Source organism: Lathamus discolor, chromosome 5 (assembly GCF_037157495.1).
Source record: "Lathamus discolor isolate bLatDis1 chromosome 5, bLatDis1.hap1, whole genome shotgun sequence".
In the NCBI taxonomy this organism is placed as follows: Eukaryota; Metazoa; Chordata; class Aves; order Psittaciformes; family Psittacidae; genus Lathamus; species Lathamus discolor.
This window is the reverse complement of record NC_088888.1, coordinates 116,647,497-116,669,318: the sequence shown is the minus strand read 5'-3', so window position 1 is coordinate 116,669,318 and position 21,822 is coordinate 116,647,497. Positions and strand designations below refer to the sequence as shown.

Genomic DNA, 21,822 nt, shown 5'->3' with positions numbered 1-21,822 from the left:
GACTGGTAAAACTTTTTAGTTTTATTAAAAATTAGGAGTTGCATCTCTTCTTCGCTAAGCTGGGCAAGTTTCCGATGTTTGGTTGTGTGATGTTTTATCTATTTTCCTGTGCCATAGAATATTTTGGTGTTAGTGAGCTCAGAAAACAAAAATAAGCAGCAACCACAAAGCAATTATCAAGAAAGCAGGCTGAGCAAACAGTGTAGTTTTTTTCCTTCCTCAGAATGACAGACCAGGCTTCAGTAGCCCTGTCAGCTTGTGTGAGATATAGGAAGTGCCTGTCAGAAGCTGATTTCCCCTGGATGTCTTAAATAGACATGACGATGCAGTGGTCTCATCAGCCTGCTGCCCCTCAAAAGCTGTGTTTCCTTTGTGACAAGCACTACTAAGGCAAAAGACCTTCATGCTCATTAGCTCAGATGCAAGTATAATTAAGCAGAATTGAAGAGAAGCTTTAGATCCAGATTTATTTTTAAGACTAAAGAGATCTGAATAAGAATTCTTAAAGATAAGCTACCTTATTAGATCCAGTAAAACTTCTGAAGTTTACTTGTACTCAGAAGCATCAGGCTGCATCAGGAACAGCCTACATGCAGAATATGATGTTAACTTTAATTTTAACTCCTGCATAAAATTAGACTTAGAAGCTTTATACAGCCAGAAAACAATATAAGGATTGATCAGGTAAACTGATCTTGTCAAATAGCTTTTATTTTAGTTACAGCAAGCATAAGGTTTCTCTTATACTACTGAGGCACAGAACCAAGGACTGAGTATGTTGCTGGAGGTTAAAAAAGAAAAACCTGAACAAGCCCACTTCAATCAGTAGTTTGAGTAGGTAACCCACAGATCCTTTCCTTTCTCCTTTCTATTTAATTCAAATACAGGTCAAATCAGCAGTACCTGACATCCTACTAACTGCTTTGGGGATCTAAATGAAGGGAAACAATGGTCCTAGAGCAGATTCTTGTGGAGAAATTTAGCAAAGGTCAAAATCAGGTGAGATAAAAACTCAAACTGAGATTGCCTCATATTTGAAATACTGTGGAAGAAACTTTTCCTCATACAGCTGTCATCACGCCAAGTTGTACTTGCTTTTTACAAGGTGTTTCTATAATTGTCTTCATTCTTCCCTTCCTTAACACTGATGGATTATAGAGGAGTGGAGCAGGTTTCCAAGCAAGTTGATTTCTTTCCCTAAATCTATGGCATCATTTGCACAGGTGAACAAGCAGTAAAAAGATCTAGCAAAGAAGGAAGTGCAAAGTTTGTCTTGGGAAGACTTTGAAATATCTCAAGATACTGAAATGCAGCAAAGGCTGGATGGTGACTAGTTCAGCTTCTCACAGTGACGTGACTCTGTCCCCTGTTAATGGTGAAATCCTCGCTACCAGCTGTGGCAGCACAAAAAGGTATAAGGTACCACCTTCCCAAGGTGGACTGATTACTCTAAGCAGCACAAACTACTATGGCATGTTCTATGCTACAATTCAGTAAAATATTACCATAACACAAGTGGAAAAATGATACTTTGTTAGTGCCTACTATAGCATTGTAGTACCTTATCCTACTGCCCACCCTCACCCCAGCTGACAAGCCTTAGGATGCCTTTTTGGATGATATTGCTTTCTTTCAGTGAAATTTCTGTTTGAAGTTACTAATTTCAGTTGTCTGTCTTCTTGGCAGCTCATCTTCATTTTCCAGTCCTAGAAACTGCCTGAATTGCTTTGATCCACTCTGTACGCTCTGTGGATGAGGCTGCTTGCAAGTAATAGTGGGTATCATTTGCTGTGATAATTTCAAAGAGGATGTTGTCAACATCATGCTTCTTGGCTATGGGGAAGAGAAATGGGGAAGTCAGAAGATATGAAAGAGTACCTTGTGTTTACAAAGTTTCTTCCTTTACACACTGTAAGGGGATTTCCTTCCTTTCTAAGCTGAGACTGACAAGGCCTTCACAAACCGATTGCAAGATTGGGTCCATGAGATAGGTCTCTCTTGGAAAGCAACCCATGAATTCTGGACATTTCACCTTCAAGAGTCTCTGGTTAATTGATCTCCAACCATGGAAAAGTCTCCAATCCTGCAGACAGGTCATATTCCCCATTTTCCCCATATTCCCCTTGTTCTTTAAGGTCCCTTCCAACTCTAACCATTTATGATTAGAAATTAATTAGAAATAACCATTTATGATTATAAATCCATTAGGATTTATGAAACCCTTCCATGCCTTGCCAGCTACAAATTAAGACATTTAAGTTCACATCACATCCAGAATATCTGGTTCTTTTTGTATCTGCCACCACAAGCTACATGGGTGCTGAGATGCCAACAGACTTCCTTGCTGGGTATGAGTTTGCCGCTCCCATGGGGAGCAGAATGCATGGAATGAGTGTTTCTTGTTCCTTGAAGCAATGCTTGGGAGGGAACAGAATGCGAACAGTAACAATTTCTGCCATAACCATTTCTAACTTAAATGTTCCATCCCAAACTCATCAGCTAAAGAAAGCAAACTCAGCTTACTTTGTCTAAGGCCAGTTATCCCAACGTAGGGATGGTGTCATCCTTTTGACAGGTCTTCTCTGAATAACTTATAAAACACAAAAAAGAGTGTGACCAACAGGTCGAAGGAGGTGATCTTGCCCCTCTACTCTGCTCTTGTGAGACCTCACCTGGAGCATTGTGTGCAGTTCTGGTGTCCCCAATATAAAAATGACATGGAACTGTTGGAGCAAGTCCAGAGGAGGCCACGAGAATGATCAGGGGACTGGAGCACCTCCCGTATGAAGACAGGCTGAGGAAGTTGGGGCTGTTCAGCCTGGAGAAGAGAAGGCTGCGTGGGGACCTCATAGCAGCCTTCCAGCACCTGAAGGGGGCCTATAGGGATGCTGGGGAGGGACTCTTCGTCAGGGACTGTAGTGACAGGACAAGGGGTAATGGGTTAAAACTTAAACAGGGAAAGTTTAGATTGGATATAAGGAGGAAATTCTTTCCTGTTAGGGTGGTGAGGCACTGGAATGGGTTGCCCAGGGAGGCTGTGAGTGCTCCATCCCTGGCGGTGTTCAAGGCCAGGTTGGATGAAGCCTTGTGTGGGATGGTTTAGTGTGAGGTGTCCCTGCCCATGGCAGGGGGGTTGGAACTAGATGATCTTGAGGTCCTTTCCAACCCTAACTATTCCATGATTCTATGATTCCCTCTTGCTACCTTTACCATAATATCATTCTCCAGTAACTCAGACAGCAATAGAGAGACTAGTTACTAGAAGAATTACTGGACAATGGCACACAGATTGGTTTTGAGTAAAAACCACTTGTGATTTCAGGCAGATGGAAAGAATGTACCAAAAATGCCTTATACAGCTAATTCGAAATGGTTCCTTACAGTCAGGCATATCTTCCACTGCTGTTACCACACAGCCTCTCAAGTGAATGGCTCCCAGTGGTTCCTCTCCCTGGTGAGGACATGAAATCAAAATGAAATTCAACACTTTTGAGACTGTTCATATGTTAATATATGGCTACAACACCAGAAGAGAAACAAAAACATTTGATGACATGGTATGTCACGGTGGAAACCAGGGGATCCTCAGTCTAGGCATGACATGGAGCATGGGGGGTATGGTAGAGAGAAACAGGAAATCTCTTCAGGGGTTTTGAATTCAGGATCTGCAGAGTATTTAGCATGTCCTGAACAAACGCATGAGAAGAATATAACCCTTGTGCCAACTGTAATTTTTTTCAATGTCACAGTAAATAGAAAAAGACCTAGTTCATTTTAATCAAATGAGAGCACACATTAATTCTAATTAAGCACAGAGAAGAGGTGAGAGCATGGTTCAGTGTTACCTGTTTCCGGGTCTGGGTGGCACTTGCCTCCCTGACTTGGCAGCCCCGGAAAACATCCTCCACCCTGCTTTTCCAGAGGATGGTTAGGCCATGTGAGCACAAACAGCTCCACAGTACTGCTTGGTCTTTCCTATCACACATTCCCATGCGAATACTCCATTCAGACATTTCTATAAGCTATTGGCCTTAAAACAAACATGGAAATAAACCAAATGTCTCTTACTCCAGCTGGGTCATAGTAGTGAAGATATGCAGGATCCTCTCTTAAAACAAACTTTCTCACTTTCCAGTTCTTTCTCCGATGTCCCTAGGAAAATTCAAAACCAGGGATGTTGTGAACAGATTGAGCAAAGAAGAGATTCAGAGCAGCCCTGCGGAGAAGGACTTGGGGGTGTTGGTCAGTGAGAAGATGAACATGAGCTGGCTTCAGTGTGCGCTCACAGCCCAGAAAGCCAACCGTATCCTGGGCTGCATCAAAAGGAGCGTGACCAGCAGGTCGAAGGAGGTGATCCTGCCCCTCTACTCTGCTCTTGTGAGACCTCACCTGGAGCATTGTGTGCAGTTCTGGTGTCCTCAACATAAAAAGGACATGGAACTGCTGGAACAAGTCCAGAGGAGGGCCACGAGGATGATCAGGGGACTGGAGCACCTCCCGTATGAAGATAGGTTGAGGAAGTTGGGGCTGTTCAGCCTGGAGAAGAGAAGACTGCGTGGAGACCTCATAGCAGCCTTCCAGCACCTGAAGGGGGCCTATAGGGATGCTGGGGAGGGACTCTTCATCAGGGACTGTAGTGACAGGACAAGGGGTAACGGGTTAAAACTTAAACAGGGGAAGTTTAGATTGGATATAAGGAGGAAATTCTTTCCTGTTAGGGTGGTGAGGCACTGGAATTGGTTGCCCAGGGAGGTTGTGAGTGCTCCATCCCTGGCAGTGTTCAAGGCCAGATTGGATGAAGCCTTGGGTGAGATAGTTTAGTGTGAGGTGTCCCTGCCTGTGGCAGGGCGTTTGGAAGTAGATGATCTTGAGGTCCTTTCCAACCCTAACTATTCTATGATTCTATTCTGTGAAATGCTTTGCCTGCAAGCACTTACAGTCAGCTTACCCATACATGAGAGAACAGGCATATACAAAAGGAAAAAAGCTGAATATTTTGGGCAGGAAGTATTCACTGCATTCCACTTTTTTGCACAACTGGCTTTTCACACCAGTTTCTCTTTTTATGTGTCATATGAAGCAGAACAGCTTCAACATAGGAGATGCTCCTAAACACATTTCATAGCCTGATAGTAATGACATTCACATGAGGTATCTGAAAACTGGGTTTAAATGCTTGCCAGAAAACACGGCTGCAAAATGTCTTGCAGGATGGCACTGTGAACTATTGGCAAGGTTGAGCTGAAGGTCCTTCTTTCCCTGCAAGACAAAACCAATCAACAACAAAAAAGGCTTATCTGGCTTAAGAACCCTGGGGAGGGTTCCTGGCTGAGAAGCTCAAGCAGAAATAATATCACCTTCCAATATGTGTGTAGATGCCTCACTGCTGTTTTCAAGATTCAAATGATGGGTGGGACAAATCTAGATCTGCTGAAAGCATTCTCAGCAGAAGCAGTAATGCTTCTGAGCAGTGATCCACAGGTCACTGAGGGTGACCAATTCCAGACCAACGCTGTCTGGAAGACTGTCACGAATCACTTCCTCTCAGCATTTCAAAATACGTTTCTCAACTAGCTACACTGCACGGAAGTTCTTACTAACTAGGCAGTTGTGACTGTGACAGGGTAAAAGTTGTGACTAGACAGTTGTGACTGTGACAGGGTAAAAGCAGAAAGATGTGTATCTAATTGCTTCTGTTTCTTTTGAGTAAGCTGTTTGAGCAAGAGAAACACAAATGAGGACCACCAGAAAGTTCTTAGGCTTCCAATGAATATTTTAACAGTGAAGGTTCAGACTTGATACTAGGAAACATTTATTTACAGAGAACATGGTCAAACACTGGAACAGATTTCCTAAAGAGGTTGTCAATGCCCCAAGCCTGTCAGTGTTTAAGAGACATTTGGGCAATGGCCTTAATAACATGCTTTAACCTATGGTCAACCCTGAGGTGGTCAGCCAGATGGGCTAGATGATCATTGTAGGTCCCTTTCAACTGAACTATTCTCTTTATTTAAGAATCCTGGTCTTGCCTTCCATTCACTAATATCTGCTTGCAACGGCCCCAGAAAGTTAAGTATCTTATCATCACAGTCACCATATTGCTTAAAGTTTTGCTGGAAAGGAAAGGTATATAGTTACCTGTCACCTTACAGATGGGACAGAATTAAACACTAGTAACTGAAAGGACTCTTTTGCTCAGGTACACTAAAAAAGCCTGTGAAAACTGGCAACTGAATCCAGTTGTGTATCCAGAGGGACACTAGATTGACAGCCTTTTTACCCAATTCACCAATGACTTGTCACATCTCCTGCTTTAGCACCTTTTCCTAATTAAAGCTATAACCTGCCTTACTTTTTAGTAAGAGCAATAAGCCTCGCAAAGTTGGGCAGAAGTCCTGCTGCCATGCTACAGCAAGCATTCTTTGTGCTAAGGCAAGAGGGACAGAGATGAAACCTACCAAGTGTGGAGAAGGCATAGGCTAGTTTCTCCCTTCTCTAAAGCTTTGTGTTGTAAAAGGGTAATCCTGCATCAAATGGACATCATCCCAGTGACAAAATGGAACACACGCAATACTGACCTGTTTCAGCAAACATCCTTGTTTGACTACTATGCCTCTGAATTCTTCTTTCAGGACCACATCATCATCACTAGAATTCCCATCACAGAAAAACCCGCTGTCTGGCTGCATGACCACAAGAGAAAATTCAGAAGTTACACAGCTGCCGCATGGCTATGTACATGTACAAATATGGCTTCTCTTTGGCTTCCCTCTTCCTTAATGTAGGATAGTAATGGTGTAAATGTAGGTAACCATTCATATGGCTTAGAGTAAACATCTGTGCTGTCAACTTGTATGGTAACAGGTCAGACATTGGCCTGCTGTAGTCTCCTCACACCATATTGGTATTGAATCAAACTAGAAACAAGCTGAAAGTAATGGGGGCTGCTCCCCCACAATGGGGGCTGCTCCATGGGCTGCTAGGAGAAGTGTAGCCAGGAACTGTGATGGCCACAAGGCTGCTTTCATCAGCTGCGTCCCTGCTTCCATTGCTGCACAGGTAAAGTGCTCCTGCCACAGACACATTCTAGGAAGACAAATTAAGTAATGGAAAAGTCATTTTACTGAAGTCAAGTGATTCTATGTGGTAAATATAAACAAAATTGTCATATTCAAGCCTTTTCATGTGACAGAAGGCATACTTTTTGTTAGTGTGAGTTCATAAGCCAAACATCTTTAAAACAGTATTTGACTGTGATATTGCAGATTCTTCAAATCAATCCACCGAACCCAAAGCAATAAATCAAAAAGGCTGGGTAAACTACTCAGGACAGGTGTTATCGGGGGATATTAAAATCTTCTTTGCTCACAGGCAAGCTGTGTATGCGTGTGTGACATGCACTGAGTCAGATTTGATGGCTCTGAACAAAAGAAAGAAAAGGATTTGTAGCTTGTGTCATTCCAAGAAGCCCCATGATAATGAACTACTTGCTTGCCTCCCGCTGAATCATCAGAGGAACTGATGGTTAAATTCTGGTCACCGGTGAAATTACCAGGAACAAAGCCTAAGTTATAAAGAACCCAGCTTAAACTCAGCACTCAGTTCACACTTAGAAGGGTACGAGAAAAAAAATGCCCTGCTTACAAATATTAAAGTGAGCCAGCTCATTCTGAATATCAGGTAGAGAAAGAGAATTAACGTAGATCTCTCTGTTTCTGTCCAATCTTTCCTCTAGGACTTAAGAAACCCAACAAGAAGCCTGAGAAAAGCAGAGCATTAGTAATTCTGAGACAATTAAAAAACACTCACAAAGTAATAGTAGGCATCGCTGAGATCTAAGAAAGGGGTGTCCGACAGTCCCTCAGCAGCAGCCTTGGATGTATCCTCTGCAGGCTGTAGGTAGCCTTCACTCAAGAGGGAAGAGGCAAGCATGAGACCTTCTTTGCGATTTCGGATGGAGTTACTAGACACCAGCCAGTCAATCACAGTAGTGCCTGGTTACAAAGGAACAAACAATATCAGCCAGAAACCATTTGACGGAAAGCAAGACAGAAATGACAATGTGACACTGTTTGTTGATGAATATTTCAGAAAGGAATAATTCTTCTGGAGTTAAGTGTTTCACACAACTTTCTACAAAGATCTATATCGATCTTTCTGGCGCTGGTTAAATTTCTTTCTCTTCTCTTGCTTACCATGGCCACAACTGAACACTTTTTCAAGCTTCATCCTTAGAGCATCTCCAGTGTTGGTCAGAAAAACATTGGCCAGGCTTTCTTCTTAAACTTCTCTGTGCTCTACAGAGCTTAGAGCTGTTTCATCTATCTATAGCCTCTCAGCCTGTGCTCCCTTTGTTGTATGAAAAAGCAGGACAAGAGCTCCTTACCGGTAAAGCAGTGATTGTACACTTTTTTGTCTTTTTCCAGCTTCAACTCTTTTATTCCCTTTTCAGGATCCTTCATTGAGAGGTACAAAGCACTGCGCATAAAAAGAACCACAGAAACTTAGCAAATAAAAAGCTTTAGCCAGTTTGTGCAATAATATCATTGTCATTCACAGGATCTTCATGTTTTGCTGGCACGTTACTCTCTGCAGGGTTACAGCACGACTTAGTTTAATCTCCTGAAAAATTCATGTTGCAAAACCTGGAGGCTTCTGTCACAGCTAGAGGAGCAGAGGGACAAGTGCTCAAGTGGTTCACCACACCCCCATGATTTCAGAATGGAACAAATTATGTAGTGTGAACAGCAGTGAATACCCACTCCTCAGGCATCTTCACAGGCCCCCACAGCCTTGGTGCCGATAAGGAGCTCACTGCTCTGCACTATGTTCCCCCAAAGGTCCTTGGCTGAGCAGAAAACCTGACACTGACATCTCCAAAGACTGCATGCTCTCAGAGGCACCAAGTAACCTCAGTGAGCCCCGGCATGACTTCCTTCCTCACATCCGCTTTTCACTTGCTCAGAGCTCTTGGAGCTCTGGAATGACAAGAAAGGCTAATATTAAATGTTACATGCTATGTCCTTCGGCCTGTCAGTCAGGGTGATCCTCTGCTGAAGCAGAGAAGTGAAATTTAGCTGGATCTTGGCCCTGTGCAGTTTTACTGTCTTATAAGGAGCACTGCAGGTTCATATGTACCTTGATATTTACTGCTCAGAGCCAAAAAGTTGTCCTTAACTTTTTAAAGTACTGACAAACAGATGGCTTCCTGTGTGTGACCTTTATCTCTACTCTATTTGCCAGTTCCAAGTTCTCTGGCAAGCATCAGTCTACCCTCAGCATCCAAAACCTAGGTGAACATCAGCATTCCTCTGAAAAGCAAAAAAAGCTTTGAAATATTTTTACAATAGATCATATATTGTATAAAAATGCCTCTCCTGGCAGAATCACACTTTGGCTGGGGTCTCCTTTTCCATTGCAGTGTGCTCAGGAATCTCCTTATCAGCAAAAGCCTTTGATAAATAAGCACGTTTTGGTAAAAGATGATGCATTGAAAATTATTTTCCCAGTTCTGATCGCTAGCTCATTTCTGCCACGTTCTGAGCTCTGTAACTGTTAGTCATGCAGAAAGGACTGAGTGAAGCCAGAGAGGTAGCATGGACAGACATGCTCTTAGCTTGTCCAGACAGAGGTTATGGTATCTGGCACACTGCCCGCAGATGGAAGTAAAAGGGGGAGCAGAACTATGAGAACAAACCTCAAGTTGATTGTTTCAGGCAGTCTGATAGATTTTCTTGTGGATTTTCTGGCAAACCGCTGGCCTCCATCGATGCAATGAATTGCTCTCTTGATATCTCGTACCCAGGCATCTCTCTCCTCCAGGTAGGCAGCTTGAAAAAAGTGGTCCTGCTGCTTGGCTGCAGTGAGCTTGAAGACAAACTGGAATGATAAATGATGTTTCTTTTAGAAGTCACTTTAGCGTAGCCAGTTGGGCACAGTTAACTCAGTACCACCACAACATACAGCCTGCCTGTGCCTGAGGGACTACTGAAAGTGCCTTGCAGCCACAGTTAATTTAAAAACCTCTGAAGAAAAGCATGAACAGGCAGTGCAGGAAACTGACTCTTGTTATTTCCTGCTGGGTGACCCTGACATTGCCATTATAGCCAAGGTGAGTGGTACCAATGTAGCTGGCTATTTTAACTTTTGCTGGGAAGTTCAACTGAGAGGCTCAAGTGCCCAGCCCTGCAGGCTTAACAGTGGGTATAAATTTCTGTTACTGTTTATAAAGATGTGGTCAGTCTGAGGGAGGGAAAAATACCCACTTCATAGAATCATAGAATAGTTAGGGTTGGAAAGGACCTCAAGATCATCCAGTTCCAACCCCCCTGCCATGGGCAGGGACACCTCACACTAAACCATCCCACACAAGGCTTCATCCAACCTGGCCTTGAACACTGCCAGGGATGGATATGTAGCTCAGCTACTGACTCACAAGGCAAGAAAAGGTCACAGTCACACTGGGGAGCTGCTGAACACATCTGCAGCTTAGCAAACCTTTAAGGGCTTGGTAGGGCGATGGTACATCCCACCCGTGGCTACATCTTCTGATCGCTACCTATCTAAGCACACTAGCAACAATGGAAAAACTATTTCCTAAAATGAGAAAAGATCTTTTGCAGGGAATTCTGAGCAGAAAAAAAATAACACCAACCTGGGGGAGGAGGGGGAAGTGGGGGAAAGAAATAAGGAAAAATAAAATCCAACACAACAACCAAGAAAACCCAAAGTTCACACTGTTTGATCTCATATTCATCCAGTGATCTTTTCAGTGGAAAATCAGAATCTAATTACTCAGGCAAGAGGTTTCCACTTCCTCTAAAATACAGTTCTCCATAAGCAGAATTGTGATTTGTTCCATAGTTGTATTAGAGTAAGTACAAGAGGTTCTGTCTCAGCAGGCATCTAAAAGTGACAGGCTAATCAGCAAGCCAACAGCATGGCTTTTTGAGGGCAAGTAAAGCAGAGGCTATCATCATCAAAGAGCAGAGCGTGGTGAGTCTACAGCAGTGAACTGAAAGCACCACGTCTGCTGAAGCCTGCATTTGTAAATGGCATATTTCTGAACATCCCCAGTATGCATCTTCCAGATTGTTGTCAATGTGAAAAATTCTGACACCCTGACACTGTGTGGAAGTCCCACTGACTTTCATGGAAGACAGATATCAAAGTCACAAACAGTGGGTCCTGAAAAATCCATTTCTTATGAGACCCCATTCATCTTTCCAGCAACACCTACCTTTTCTATTATACAGTAAGGAGCTATATCCTGAAAAGCAATGTATGGTACATTTGTGAAAAGCAAACAGATTAGTGCGAGGTGTTCCTGCCCATGGCAGGGGGGTTGGAACTGGATGACCTTAAGGTCCTTTCCAACCCTAACTATTCTATGATTCTATGAAATCCCAATATCCAAGAATCATCCTTACACACCGGGTTAACAGAATGAAATACCAAATCATTAATACAAGCTTTTACCAAAGGGAAAATCAACAATCTCAAAGAGCTCAGAAGCAATGTACAGTGAAATGCTAAAGAAGAGTTTATTCCCAGTACACAGAGGAGGCTGGGAAAGCTCTTTCTCTTAACTTCAGCTCTTAGAAAGCTAGGCCACTAAGACAGACATCCAGGTGGTGAGACACTGGAATGGGTTGCCCAGGGAGGTTGTGAGTGCTCCATCCCTGGCGGTGTTCAAGGCCAGGTTGGATGAAGCCTCGTGTGGGATGGTTTAGTGTGAGGTGTCCCTGCCCATGGCAGGGGGGTTGGAACTAGATGATCTTGAGGTCCTTTCCAACCCTAACTATTCTATGATTCTATGATTCTATGAAATCAGTGAAAAGGTTTAGTCTCCAATCTTAGAAGTGACCAAGTCTGCCTCTGATGATGCGCTTCTGTTTGTGCTTGAGTGAAAATTAGACAATTAGACTGTACTAAATACTAACATTATGGTTTAAATTAGGACAAATGTATCTGACTGTAAGCAACCATGCATGATAATGTTATCCACAGGAAAGGCATGGGGAAAGCCATAGAGAAAGCTCGAGCATAGCAGAATTAATATCACATTAAGCAGTGATCAAACTTCAGATCAAGAATGGTGGTGAATGGATTTGGAAATAAAATCTCAAAACATACAGTTGCAGTCTCTTCTGAACAGGTTGTATGTATTCCTGTTTAACAAATCCAAGATTGCTTCCTTTCCCCACAGCACCTGCTTTTGGCAACTGATTTAGTAAAAGTGTGTTGGTGATGTCTCCTGAGGTTTCAAGCTAGGCTCTGATACAGATACTCAAGCTGATTCAAAAAGCTGGTGTCTAACCAAACGAAGATAAAAGTCTGCTCATGGCTCAATAGTCCCTGTCCCAAACTGGGTCCAAGTGAGTGAGACTGGCTAATAAGAATTATCTCACTTTTCACCTTCAGAACTTCTGCCCTAAAAATATACATTAATTTCTAGCTAAGTGAAGCAAATGTATGCAAATGACTAAGAATCAGAATAGTTCCCTTAAGAGGAAGAACTATATGTTTTGGCATGCAAGCAGTGAGAAGGCAGGATGGAATGCTGAGGCATTGCTTGTATACAATCCCAGCGACAGTGTCATTCATACGAATGAGCATGTTGAAGTTTTGACTGTTTGAACAGTGCAAATTGTAACTCAGTATGTTTCCAAGGCTATTAGTCTATGTAATTGCAGAATTGTCTCATCAACTCAGTAAGGAGGATCTGATCCAACACCCGTTGAAGTTGTTCAGATTGCTTCCACTGACTTCAGCAAACTCTGCATCAGATCTCACTTACGAGAAGGTGGTTTGGGTGCCTCAACCCCCTGGTCTGAGATCCTTCCTTTTTTCTCTATTCTCCCTCAGAAAAAGCCCCAGCAACTAAAGTAAAGCCTAAACTACATCTCAGTATTTAAACTCCTAATGTAAAATGAAGCATAATGTCCACTGCAGTGAAAGAAAGGCTCCTCAAAGACTTCATCACCCTTTGATACAGATGCAACGTATCTTCTGCTAACTGCTACATCTTCAAGCAACCCATTGGGCAGGCGAGGGTGTCTCTCACTCTGCCTTCAGCAGACAACAGACACTTCAGACCTCTCTGCCTAACTTGAAGAATGTACCTATGCTGGTCAATTACCTTTTCATTATTGTTAAATGTGTTACTGTTGATGACATTTCCTGGCAGCTATTATAGACCAATAGTGATGTCAGTGCCTCAGTAAGAGTTAAAAAAAAACCCAACCCAACCCAAACCAACCAACCAATCACGAAAAAAACCCAACAAAACACCCCAAAACCACAAACAACAAAAACACCCCCACAAAACTGTTTGGAAAAGAATGCTTCATGAGAAAAACTTAACTTCCACCATTATAATGTAGGATCCGTAGTACTCTTGGATACAGTACCCTTCTCCTCATGCATTATACCTCATAAGTAGAGTGCTGTGCTGAGGTTTGTTAATTAGATAATGTAGGAATATGGTTTCAAAACAGCAGGATTAGAACCAAGTGTGTGCAGATATACTTAGTTTCTGTTCCTTTATTTGGTAATTTCATGTCCCTTCCCTGCGCTCTAGTCCCTAGATATAATTCTGCTTCACCTTTATTATCCATGGTTTACAAAAGACGTAAAGCCAAGTGCTGTAACTAAGAGCTCTCAGCAGTGCCAAGGCAATGCACTGACACACAGCCACAATGGCTGAAGCAGAAGGTTAGGGCTGAAGCTGCAGAGGTCAACCAGTAAGGATTGCCCAGCCATGCCAAGGGTGGCTCAGACAAGAGCTGTTAGCAATAAGGAAGGGTAAATGGGCTTGACTAGCATTCAATTTCAAACCCTTCTGAATCAGTTGGACAATCTCGCTTGCCAGCTCAGGGATCTTTTGATGAGCCTATGATGAGCATGGGGTGGGAATACATGATTGCACAATTCTCTTCCAGGCATATCAATACAGTCTCCTTCTGTGGACAACTCCCAGCACCTATGGATAACTAGGAAAAGCAGGTGGCTCTTGATGATCCTGCTTTGGATGGGATTACCAAGGTAACAGCCCTCTAAAACCTTTGGTTCCCAGAAGAAGCAGCCATCTACAACTTCTTTGACTCAGCACAGAATTAACAGCAAACTTTATTCTCTGCCCCGTCCTTTTATTGTACTGCCTCAAAGAAGTAGGAGACCCTTTTTCTTAAAGGATACAAGTCTAAAAAGACTTCATAAGAATCAACTTTTTAATATATAAATATGGGGACTGCACAAAGAAGAAAAAATAAAAGAGAGAAAACAGAAGGAAGGAAAAGGAAAAGGAAACCCAGCAGGTCCAAACCTGACACCAGGGACCCTGACTCCACTTACCACAAAACCTAAGGACAGGTATAATTCTCTCCACTCACATGAGAAAATGCAGCTTTTTCTCTTTTATGCACTCTCAAACTTTCTATTTTCTAATTCTCTCAGACTTCTATCTTCAGTCAGGTATCCTCATGGTAAATTTCTTTAAACTGTAATTGTACAATATTCCAGATTCTGGGGAACCCCTTTGTCAAAGGAATTCTTGAGGGTATGATGCCTATTTGATGAAACCGAGTTGCCAAAATAACAAATGACTGACCGTAGATAGGATTCTTTGTTCATACTGGAAATCCTGTTTTACCAACAACTGTTTTGCATGAACCCTATAACAAAATATGTATGTTTGTACATTTATCTTCCGCTATCTTTTTTCTGTCCCATAAGACCCTGAATTTGTGAATATAGTCATCTGTGTGTTTTACTGGGAAGTGGGACCCATGTGTGCGCTTGCTACCTTCAACTTTAAGAGATCCCAAATATGTAGGCAACATTTGGACTACTTTCTCTAGGTCAGTTTTGGGTTTTACTCTCTGAGTGTAGATGTGACTCTTAGTCACTTGCAAAAGCCCTACCAGTAACAATGCAGTGGTAATTAATACAGATTTCATTAATGTGAAACGTGCGGGGTCACCAAATGGTAATAAAATGGTTTGGAATTAAAGCTTTACTTAGGCATTTGGGTCACAGCATTTATCTCTTTTCTGTATCATGATTTTTTCATTGTTACTGAAAAAGTACTTACCATTCTTTTGCCAAAATCTTGGCATGGGCTTTTAATAGAGCTTCCCTTTAGTGGGACCATCCCTTTGGGGCTGTTGTCAGCCTTCCGCTTGTAGAATTCAATTCCATCTTCTAAGAGCACGACCCACATCGGCTTCCAGGTATTAAACATGCTGCCCTGCTGCAATAAATAACTATGTAAATTATGTTCGATAAATCACTCTCTTCACATGATACCCACTGAAGATATGACCTTCCAGGGGGTGTCTGACATGCTGAAATAACTATAGCTAGTGTCTCAAGAACACAGCACAACCGCACTCATCTTACTACACAGTTAAAGAGCACTGTTGTTATTCTTCTGATCACCATTTTTTGACCCTTGTAGTCACCTCAGCCACGAGTGTGTCCAAAAATCACACTGCCTGCCCCAGGAGGTGTTTGTTTTCAGTATCAGTCCCAGCTACTGTCTTCAAGATGACACAGTGGCAATATTATGAATAATCCTCAAAATTTCTTGCTTTGAACTGGAACATTAGAACTGTCTCATTAACTTGGGCATCCTTTGCAATATTTAGGACTTGGTGCTACAATGCAGTCAGCTGTTGAGGGCTGGCTGTCTAGTAAGAAAGCACACATCTCAGAGGATTTCTAGACATAGAGGTACAAACTGTAAGAGTAATGAACAGTATAAGGGCCTGCAGCTGCAGATCTCCAGCCTCTGAGATGAAGAATTGAAGTGCTTCATTTCATCTTTTAAAGTTTTTACTTCCCATTCCTGAAACACAGCTGTCAGATGCAAGAAATACAGAGATAAAGATAGGGCCAGATCCTACATATAGTGAAACACGGCAAAATTTTAAGGGTCTCAGAGAGGAACAACCATTTCTCTGTGTTGAGCACGATTAACTGCTAAAATTACTAAGACTGGCGCATTCTAGCTAGGTATCCTCTATGGTCCCACCACTTTTGAAGCTGGTTGGGGTCACAATCCCAGATACTCAAGTGACTTACTACTCTGCCAAATGAACATTTACATACACTGAATACCAACAGTTCCTCTGAAGAGTTACCAAGGCACAACCAACATTTGTAGGCCCCAAATCAGAGGCCATCCTTCAAAAACATTAGCTTCCCTTGCTCTTTCTGTTACAAAGAGACACCTAAATGTATCCTCCCCCTCCTACAACTCCATCCACTGCATCCTTGTCCACCTCAGATGATGGTGGCTGAGCCGTGCTAAAGCTGCAGATAGAAGCAAGGCAGCCAGAGTTATGCTGTGAAAATGGCCTGTTTTGATTCGGTAAACCTGAAAGCTGGGCAGATGCGGTTACATTTGCACTTTGTATTTCTGCAGAAGTGAATGGGACAGAAACACACTGAGCCTTTATTTTATTTTTATTGTAATTATTCTCCAGATGAACTGTTTGTCACATCCTTTTTGCTTCCCTACCTTCCAAGAAAGGCCTTTGAACTCTGAGTAAGACCTTATGTTCAGTTACAGAGTGAGGAGGGAAAACCGTCAGCTGAGATCTTATTAAGAGCAAGACTTGCTTCTAGCCTCTGCAGCCCACACTAGGGGCAGAAGGTGCTCAACAAATGCAAATCATGTACTTTCCTCCTCCTCATTATGCCCGCAAAGTGAAAACAAGGATTTGACCTCCTAAAGGAGTCATCATGCAGCCACAGGGCCCTTTGCAGAGAGTGAAGACCATTTGTCACTGACTTTCTCCTCTTGATATTTACGTTCGGATGGGGGATAGTGCTGTGCTTGGGGGTCAGGGCTTTAGCTTGGACTATGTGACCTCCAAAAGGGAACTACGAAAGCCTCATCTGCATACGGGTTCACTGCCGTTTGCTTTTGATTCTATTTTTATTTAATAAGCAATAAGAATTTACCATTATTTGAGAATCTAAATTAACCCACTGGTCAATTTTCTGCTAAGAAATAAATTAAGACGATGGGCCAAGGCAAGAACTGTTGCAATTTCCTTTTGTTTCTGGTTTACCATAAGCAGTATTTCTGCTCATAAACAGACAAGTCCAGCACTTCCTAAAGCCCAGACTCCGACATGCTCTACCAATGGAAGCCGCTGCAGAGCAGCGTGAAGACTGGCAGTCTCAGATGCACATCATCAGCAAACCTAAACATGGTCACATTGCTCTCATCTAGACCACCTTACAAAAGATAAGCAAGCTTTTCCTGGAGTAAAAATCAAGCTGTCACACCTACTCCAAAGACTGCAGACACAGACAGGTTTTCCTTGTATCACTCTATGAAGCCATTAGCTACTTTAAGAACACACAAAACTTCCCTTTGGTAGAACAACCTTTTATAACATCTGCAGCACTACAGTATCAGAAAACTAGCTGTTTCCTATGCTCACATGACACAAAGTCCCCCCAAAATATAGAAACAGAAGCTGAAGCTGACCTAAAACCCCTAAAGTGTGAACTCATATTTCTTGGAGGTCACAGAGTCCAAGCTAAACCACTGACCCCCAGGCACAGCACTGTTCCCCACCCTAATGTAAATATCAAGAGGAGAAAGTCAGTGACAAATGGCCTTCACACTCTGCAAAGGAACCTGTGGCCCCACAGAGTGCCTTGAGGCCAAAGTGATCTGACCTCTTCGATCTCACTATGCTTCCTTGCTATTTAACTCAGCAATTAAGTGCAGTTGAGTAGCCTGTGTCCATTTCAAGCTGTTACCTGTCTTGCCAGGCTTCCACTATGGGCATTAGATTACTTAATAAAAATACAAATCTTTTGATCCAAAGGTACATCCAAGATATGTGCAAAATGCCTTATGTAGTATTCTGACAAGATAAAACTGCTAGCAAGTATCTGTATGATCACTAACACCACACGGGTTTACTGCTGAAGGAATTCTGTTCATTTGCTTTTCTTTTGGAAAAAAAATATCCTTTTTTTAATAACTGAAACCCAAGTATGTTTTCCTACACCTCCCCAACCTGTTCAGAGTTAGCTTCCTCCTCCACTCGGTCCAAAGCTCCCCCCCTTACCTTCTTAACCAAGTACCCCTCCCTTATACGCATCGGTTCTCGCTCCATGTCTCAGGCAATCCCGTTCTCCGGTCTATCAGCACTGGCAGTCAAGTTCTTCTGGCAGCGCAGCCTGTGGGCTGGCATTTTGACAGTACAGCTGTGTCACTTTCACAAGTTCCTCTGCCTGCTAATCACATGAAAACAAGCCCATTTCCTCTTACAGAGCGAGAGATAGGGAAACGCAGAAGCACGTGTGTATTTATAGTTCGCCTCTGACAGAACAAGCAACAGCCTGACAAAATGCTCAACTGTATCAAATACAGTCAGCCTTGATGACAGAGTCCTGGGTAATAAAATAAGCATTTTAATGCCCAATCCCAAGAAATCAGGCCCACTCTGCAAATACATGAACTCTGGCAAACCAACAGCTTGGTGTACTGAGCTGCTGCTTGGTGCAAGCCAAAAGGGTCTCAGGGATACGCTTCCAACTCACCAGTTCAGTTATTTCAACCTGCCTTGGAAGTCTGACTCACAGCGGGTGAACATGCGGAGTCTGGCAGCAAGCTGGAGGGCCCTCGCTTGGTTAATGACTATGCACCCTCTGCTGATACAGAGGGTTTATCAGACTTGATCAGGTTTTGGAGTTTGATGCCGAGGCCTCCCAAAGAGGTTAGCTGTCAAGCAGGCTAAATGAATTAGACCAGCACACCACAAAGCACCACAGAATGTCACTTTCTACAAGCATCTTTTACTTGCTACAGAGCGCATATGGCTGTATTTGGTAAAAGATAAGGCAAAACCATAATGTTCCAAAAGCTGATATACACCAGACTCACAATCCCTCTTCCCCATACAGAAAGAAGGATGGTGGCCTAGGGGAGGCAATAAGGAGGCTGCTGCATTGACAAGAGCCAAATATTCTCCCATGCACAAGACTACGAATAACTTTCATAGCTAAGCCCATTCAGGTGAGGGCTGGGCCCAGGGTTATGTCATGTGTCACCTCCGCCACCTGTAAAGATTCCTCAAACAGGGAGGACTTTTTCCACAGTCAGAAATTCCTGCTCTGCATTTGACTCTGCCTCAGCTTTTACTCAGGAAGTCCAACAAGGTCTGTGATAGCAGATCAGAGGGTTTGAAGAGCTTTTTCTTTAGCTGTTCTTCACTGATACCTATTTAGCAGTGCTCCCATACATGAGACTCCACTCCTTCCTTGGTTATATGTATTAGTGCTTCACCATCCCAACTGCTGAATGTTTTTCCTCACTGTCTGAATGAAGATTTTCCTCTCCAGACCTTTCTCAACCAGCTGCTGCTCCAGTCTCATCATCAGGCAGAGCACCTCTCTGTACCAGGCTATGCACTTTGCAGTGCATTCTGCCCTAAGGATACCTTGTTTGTGATGATTTTCTGTATTATCAGCTTGCTCAGGTTTAGTTTCTAGAACCTGCAGGGTCTCGGTACATTGTTCCTTTGTTCATGCAAATCATGCTGTCATGAGGATCCAATTGCTATTAAATACCATAGTTGCTGACCAAGCAAATCATCCATTAGGCAGTTTGCAAATCAAAGGTTCAATATATGCTTTTTAATTCTCTGGCTGTCAAGTATACACGACGTCAGCCAACAGACTCTAAAATTATTAGAGATGGAAACTCATGCATTAGTGTCCTGGTTTGAGCAGCAGCAGTCAGTTTTCTCCTTCTTAGGAGCTAGTGCAGTGCTGTTTTGATCTTTTGGCCTGGGAACAGAGCTGATAACGCCGATGTTTTCAGTTGCTGCTTGAATGTTTGGTCTGGCCAAGGACTTTCTGAGCCTCATGCTCTGCCAGGGAGGAGGGGAGGCCGGGAGGAAGCAGAGACAGGACACCTGACCCAAACTAGCCAAAGAGGTATTCCATACCACAGCACGTCATGCCCGGGATGTAACGGGGAGTTACCCGGAAGGGATGGGGGACTGCAGGGTTGGAGGAGGTATCGGTCAGTGCTTGGCTGGGGGGAGTGGGGCGAGTTATCAGTCAGCTGGTGTTGAGGTGTTGTATTCTTTCCTCTTGTTATTTCCTTTAGCACTATTATTATTAGTAGTAGCAGCAGTGATTTGTGTTATACCTTAGTTACTAAACTGTTCTTATCTCAACCCGTGGGAGTTGCATTCTTTTTGATTCTCCTCTCCGTCCCTCCAGAAGCAGGGGGAGGGCAAGAAGGGGGGGAGTGAGCAAAAGAGGTTTGTGGTCGGGTTTAAACCATGACAATTAGCTAATAAAACCTTCATGCTTTTTGGAAATAGCTAAAAGTAAAAATTTATCACTAAAAAGTGATCACAGAGCTTTGACAAATTTACAGTAACAAATCTGCCTACCATTCCCAGGACCTGGAATGAATTGGAGATGAATTCCAGAGTTGAGATGATCTAACTGAATTTCCCAAGCTAAATTCCTGTGAAGGCTCCCTTCATTTCCCATAAAGCTTAAAATGCTTGGTGGAGTCAGGAGCTTGTAGGCTCCTATAAAATGTCTTTTTGGTCAGTAATTCCTTTTGCTTTATGAAGGCCAACTATCTCCTTCTCTTCCCTTTCATTCCAGTGGTTCCATCTTTAGGAAAAGACACCCCCTTCCCCTCTGAGTGGATAACCCAAAACTACGGGTCATAGACAATGACAACTCATATTAAATAACTTTCACTGTACCGCTGCAAGACAAACTATCCCCTTATTAGCTGCCTTGAGCCCATAATACTACAAAGCCTGGGGTCAGTATTAGGGACCAAGAATTGGCTCACAGTTAGCTCTTATGTCTCTACCTTGCCAACCATCAGACCTGACGAAAGGAAACCCTTTCCCAAGTGGAACAGCTTGAGTGGAACAAACACAAAAGAATCTGCCAGCATTTTCCTCCCTGCAGGCAGCTTTTCCATGGGTTTTCCTGCTCCTGCTGGTTCAGTGTTTGTGCTGAGTCAGGATGACAGGGCCCTGCACAATAAATTGGTGATATGAAATGTTCAGAGACAGATCCTCTTCAGCAGGATATCTAAATGACCTTATACTAAAAAGTGGTTTAATATAAGCAGAAAAGGATGCTGACTCCACAATTCTGCAAAAGCTCAGTTTCTCATTTACCTGTATAAAAAGCCCTTGAAGGTGTGGAATGCAATTCTAGATGCAGTGGCACAAAGCCAATGACTCCAGAATTTACCATTAGTTACTTGAGCAACTCAGTGTCAAAGAATAAAATTACCTCCATCCAGCATTAGCTGGAAGCAACCAGCTAATTATATATAGTTATATATATGCGTGTGTGTAATACATATAGTTTATAACTCTCCTTTTCTCTATATTGTTGCTATTTCATCTTCAAAGCTCAGCTATTCCTTTTCCCCTTCTACCTAACATGTGTCTGGAACAATCCTTTTCTGTTAACACTGAGGCTTGGTTTTATTTATCATGCATCACCACAGGGGAATCAACAATTCATCCTCCCCCAGGCAGAAATGTGCTGATCAGCTAAATCATTAATGTGAAGCAAAACGGTCCTTACCCATACATACAGCGGCTATGGGAGGTGTGAGAAACAGCCCGGACTGCTGATGCATGTTGTCTTTGTGATGCCATTCCTAAAGAACAGCACTGTGCTGAGAGAGAGAGGAAGAGCTGTATTTCTTCTCGCTCTCCACAGAGGGAAGGATAGAGCTTTGGGTGGCAGAAAGTGACCTGCGCTGTGGGAACCTGCTATAACTTACCCTGTTCT

The 21,822-nt window shown here is 43.0% G+C and overlaps 1 protein-coding gene across 4 annotated transcripts; it reads right to left on the bottom strand.

Annotated features, from left to right (window-relative positions):
- Positions 1 to 18,280, bottom strand: PLEK (pleckstrin). Of its 4 annotated transcripts, none has more exons than XM_065682295.1 (10): positions 18,099 to 18,280; positions 15,095 to 15,253; positions 9,698 to 9,879; positions 8,387 to 8,478; positions 7,810 to 7,994; positions 6,579 to 6,683; positions 4,069 to 4,152; positions 3,382 to 3,451; positions 2,524 to 2,590; positions 1,744 to 1,833 (listed from the first exon to the last, which is right to left on the bottom strand). In XM_065682295.1, the coding sequence occupies exons 1-9, from the start codon at positions 18,144 to 18,146 to the stop codon at positions 2,529 to 2,531; spliced, it is 987 nt and encodes a 328-aa protein (XP_065538367.1). In that variant the 5' UTR covers positions 18,147 to 18,280; the 3' UTR covers positions 1,744 to 1,833; positions 2,524 to 2,528. The 4 variants fall into 4 exon arrangements, 3 of the variants coding, with proteins under 3 accessions (XP_065538366.1, XP_065538365.1, XP_065538367.1); XR_010613365.1 differs by lacking the exon at positions 1,744 to 1,833 and adding an exon at positions 2,673 to 2,818 and having other exon boundaries at positions 2,519 to 2,590; XM_065682294.1 differs by lacking the exon at positions 2,524 to 2,590 and having other exon boundaries at positions 1 to 1,833; positions 15,095 to 15,250; positions 18,099 to 18,279.
- Between the last annotated feature and the right edge of the window lie 3,542 nt (positions 18,281 to 21,822).

Coding starts and splice junctions, on each gene's coding strand:
- PLEK (XM_065682293.1), bottom strand. CDS start 18,146: ATGGAGCGAGAACCGATGCGTATAAGGGAGGGGTACTTGGTTAAGAAG. Junction 8,479..9,697: donor CCTGAAACAATCAACTTGAG/GTTTGTTCTCAT, acceptor TTTTATGCGCAG/TGCTTTGTACCTCTCAATGA. Junction 7,995..8,386: donor GTACAATCACTGCTTTACCG/GTAAGGAGCTCT, acceptor CTTTGTAACCAG/GCACTACTGTGATTGACTGG.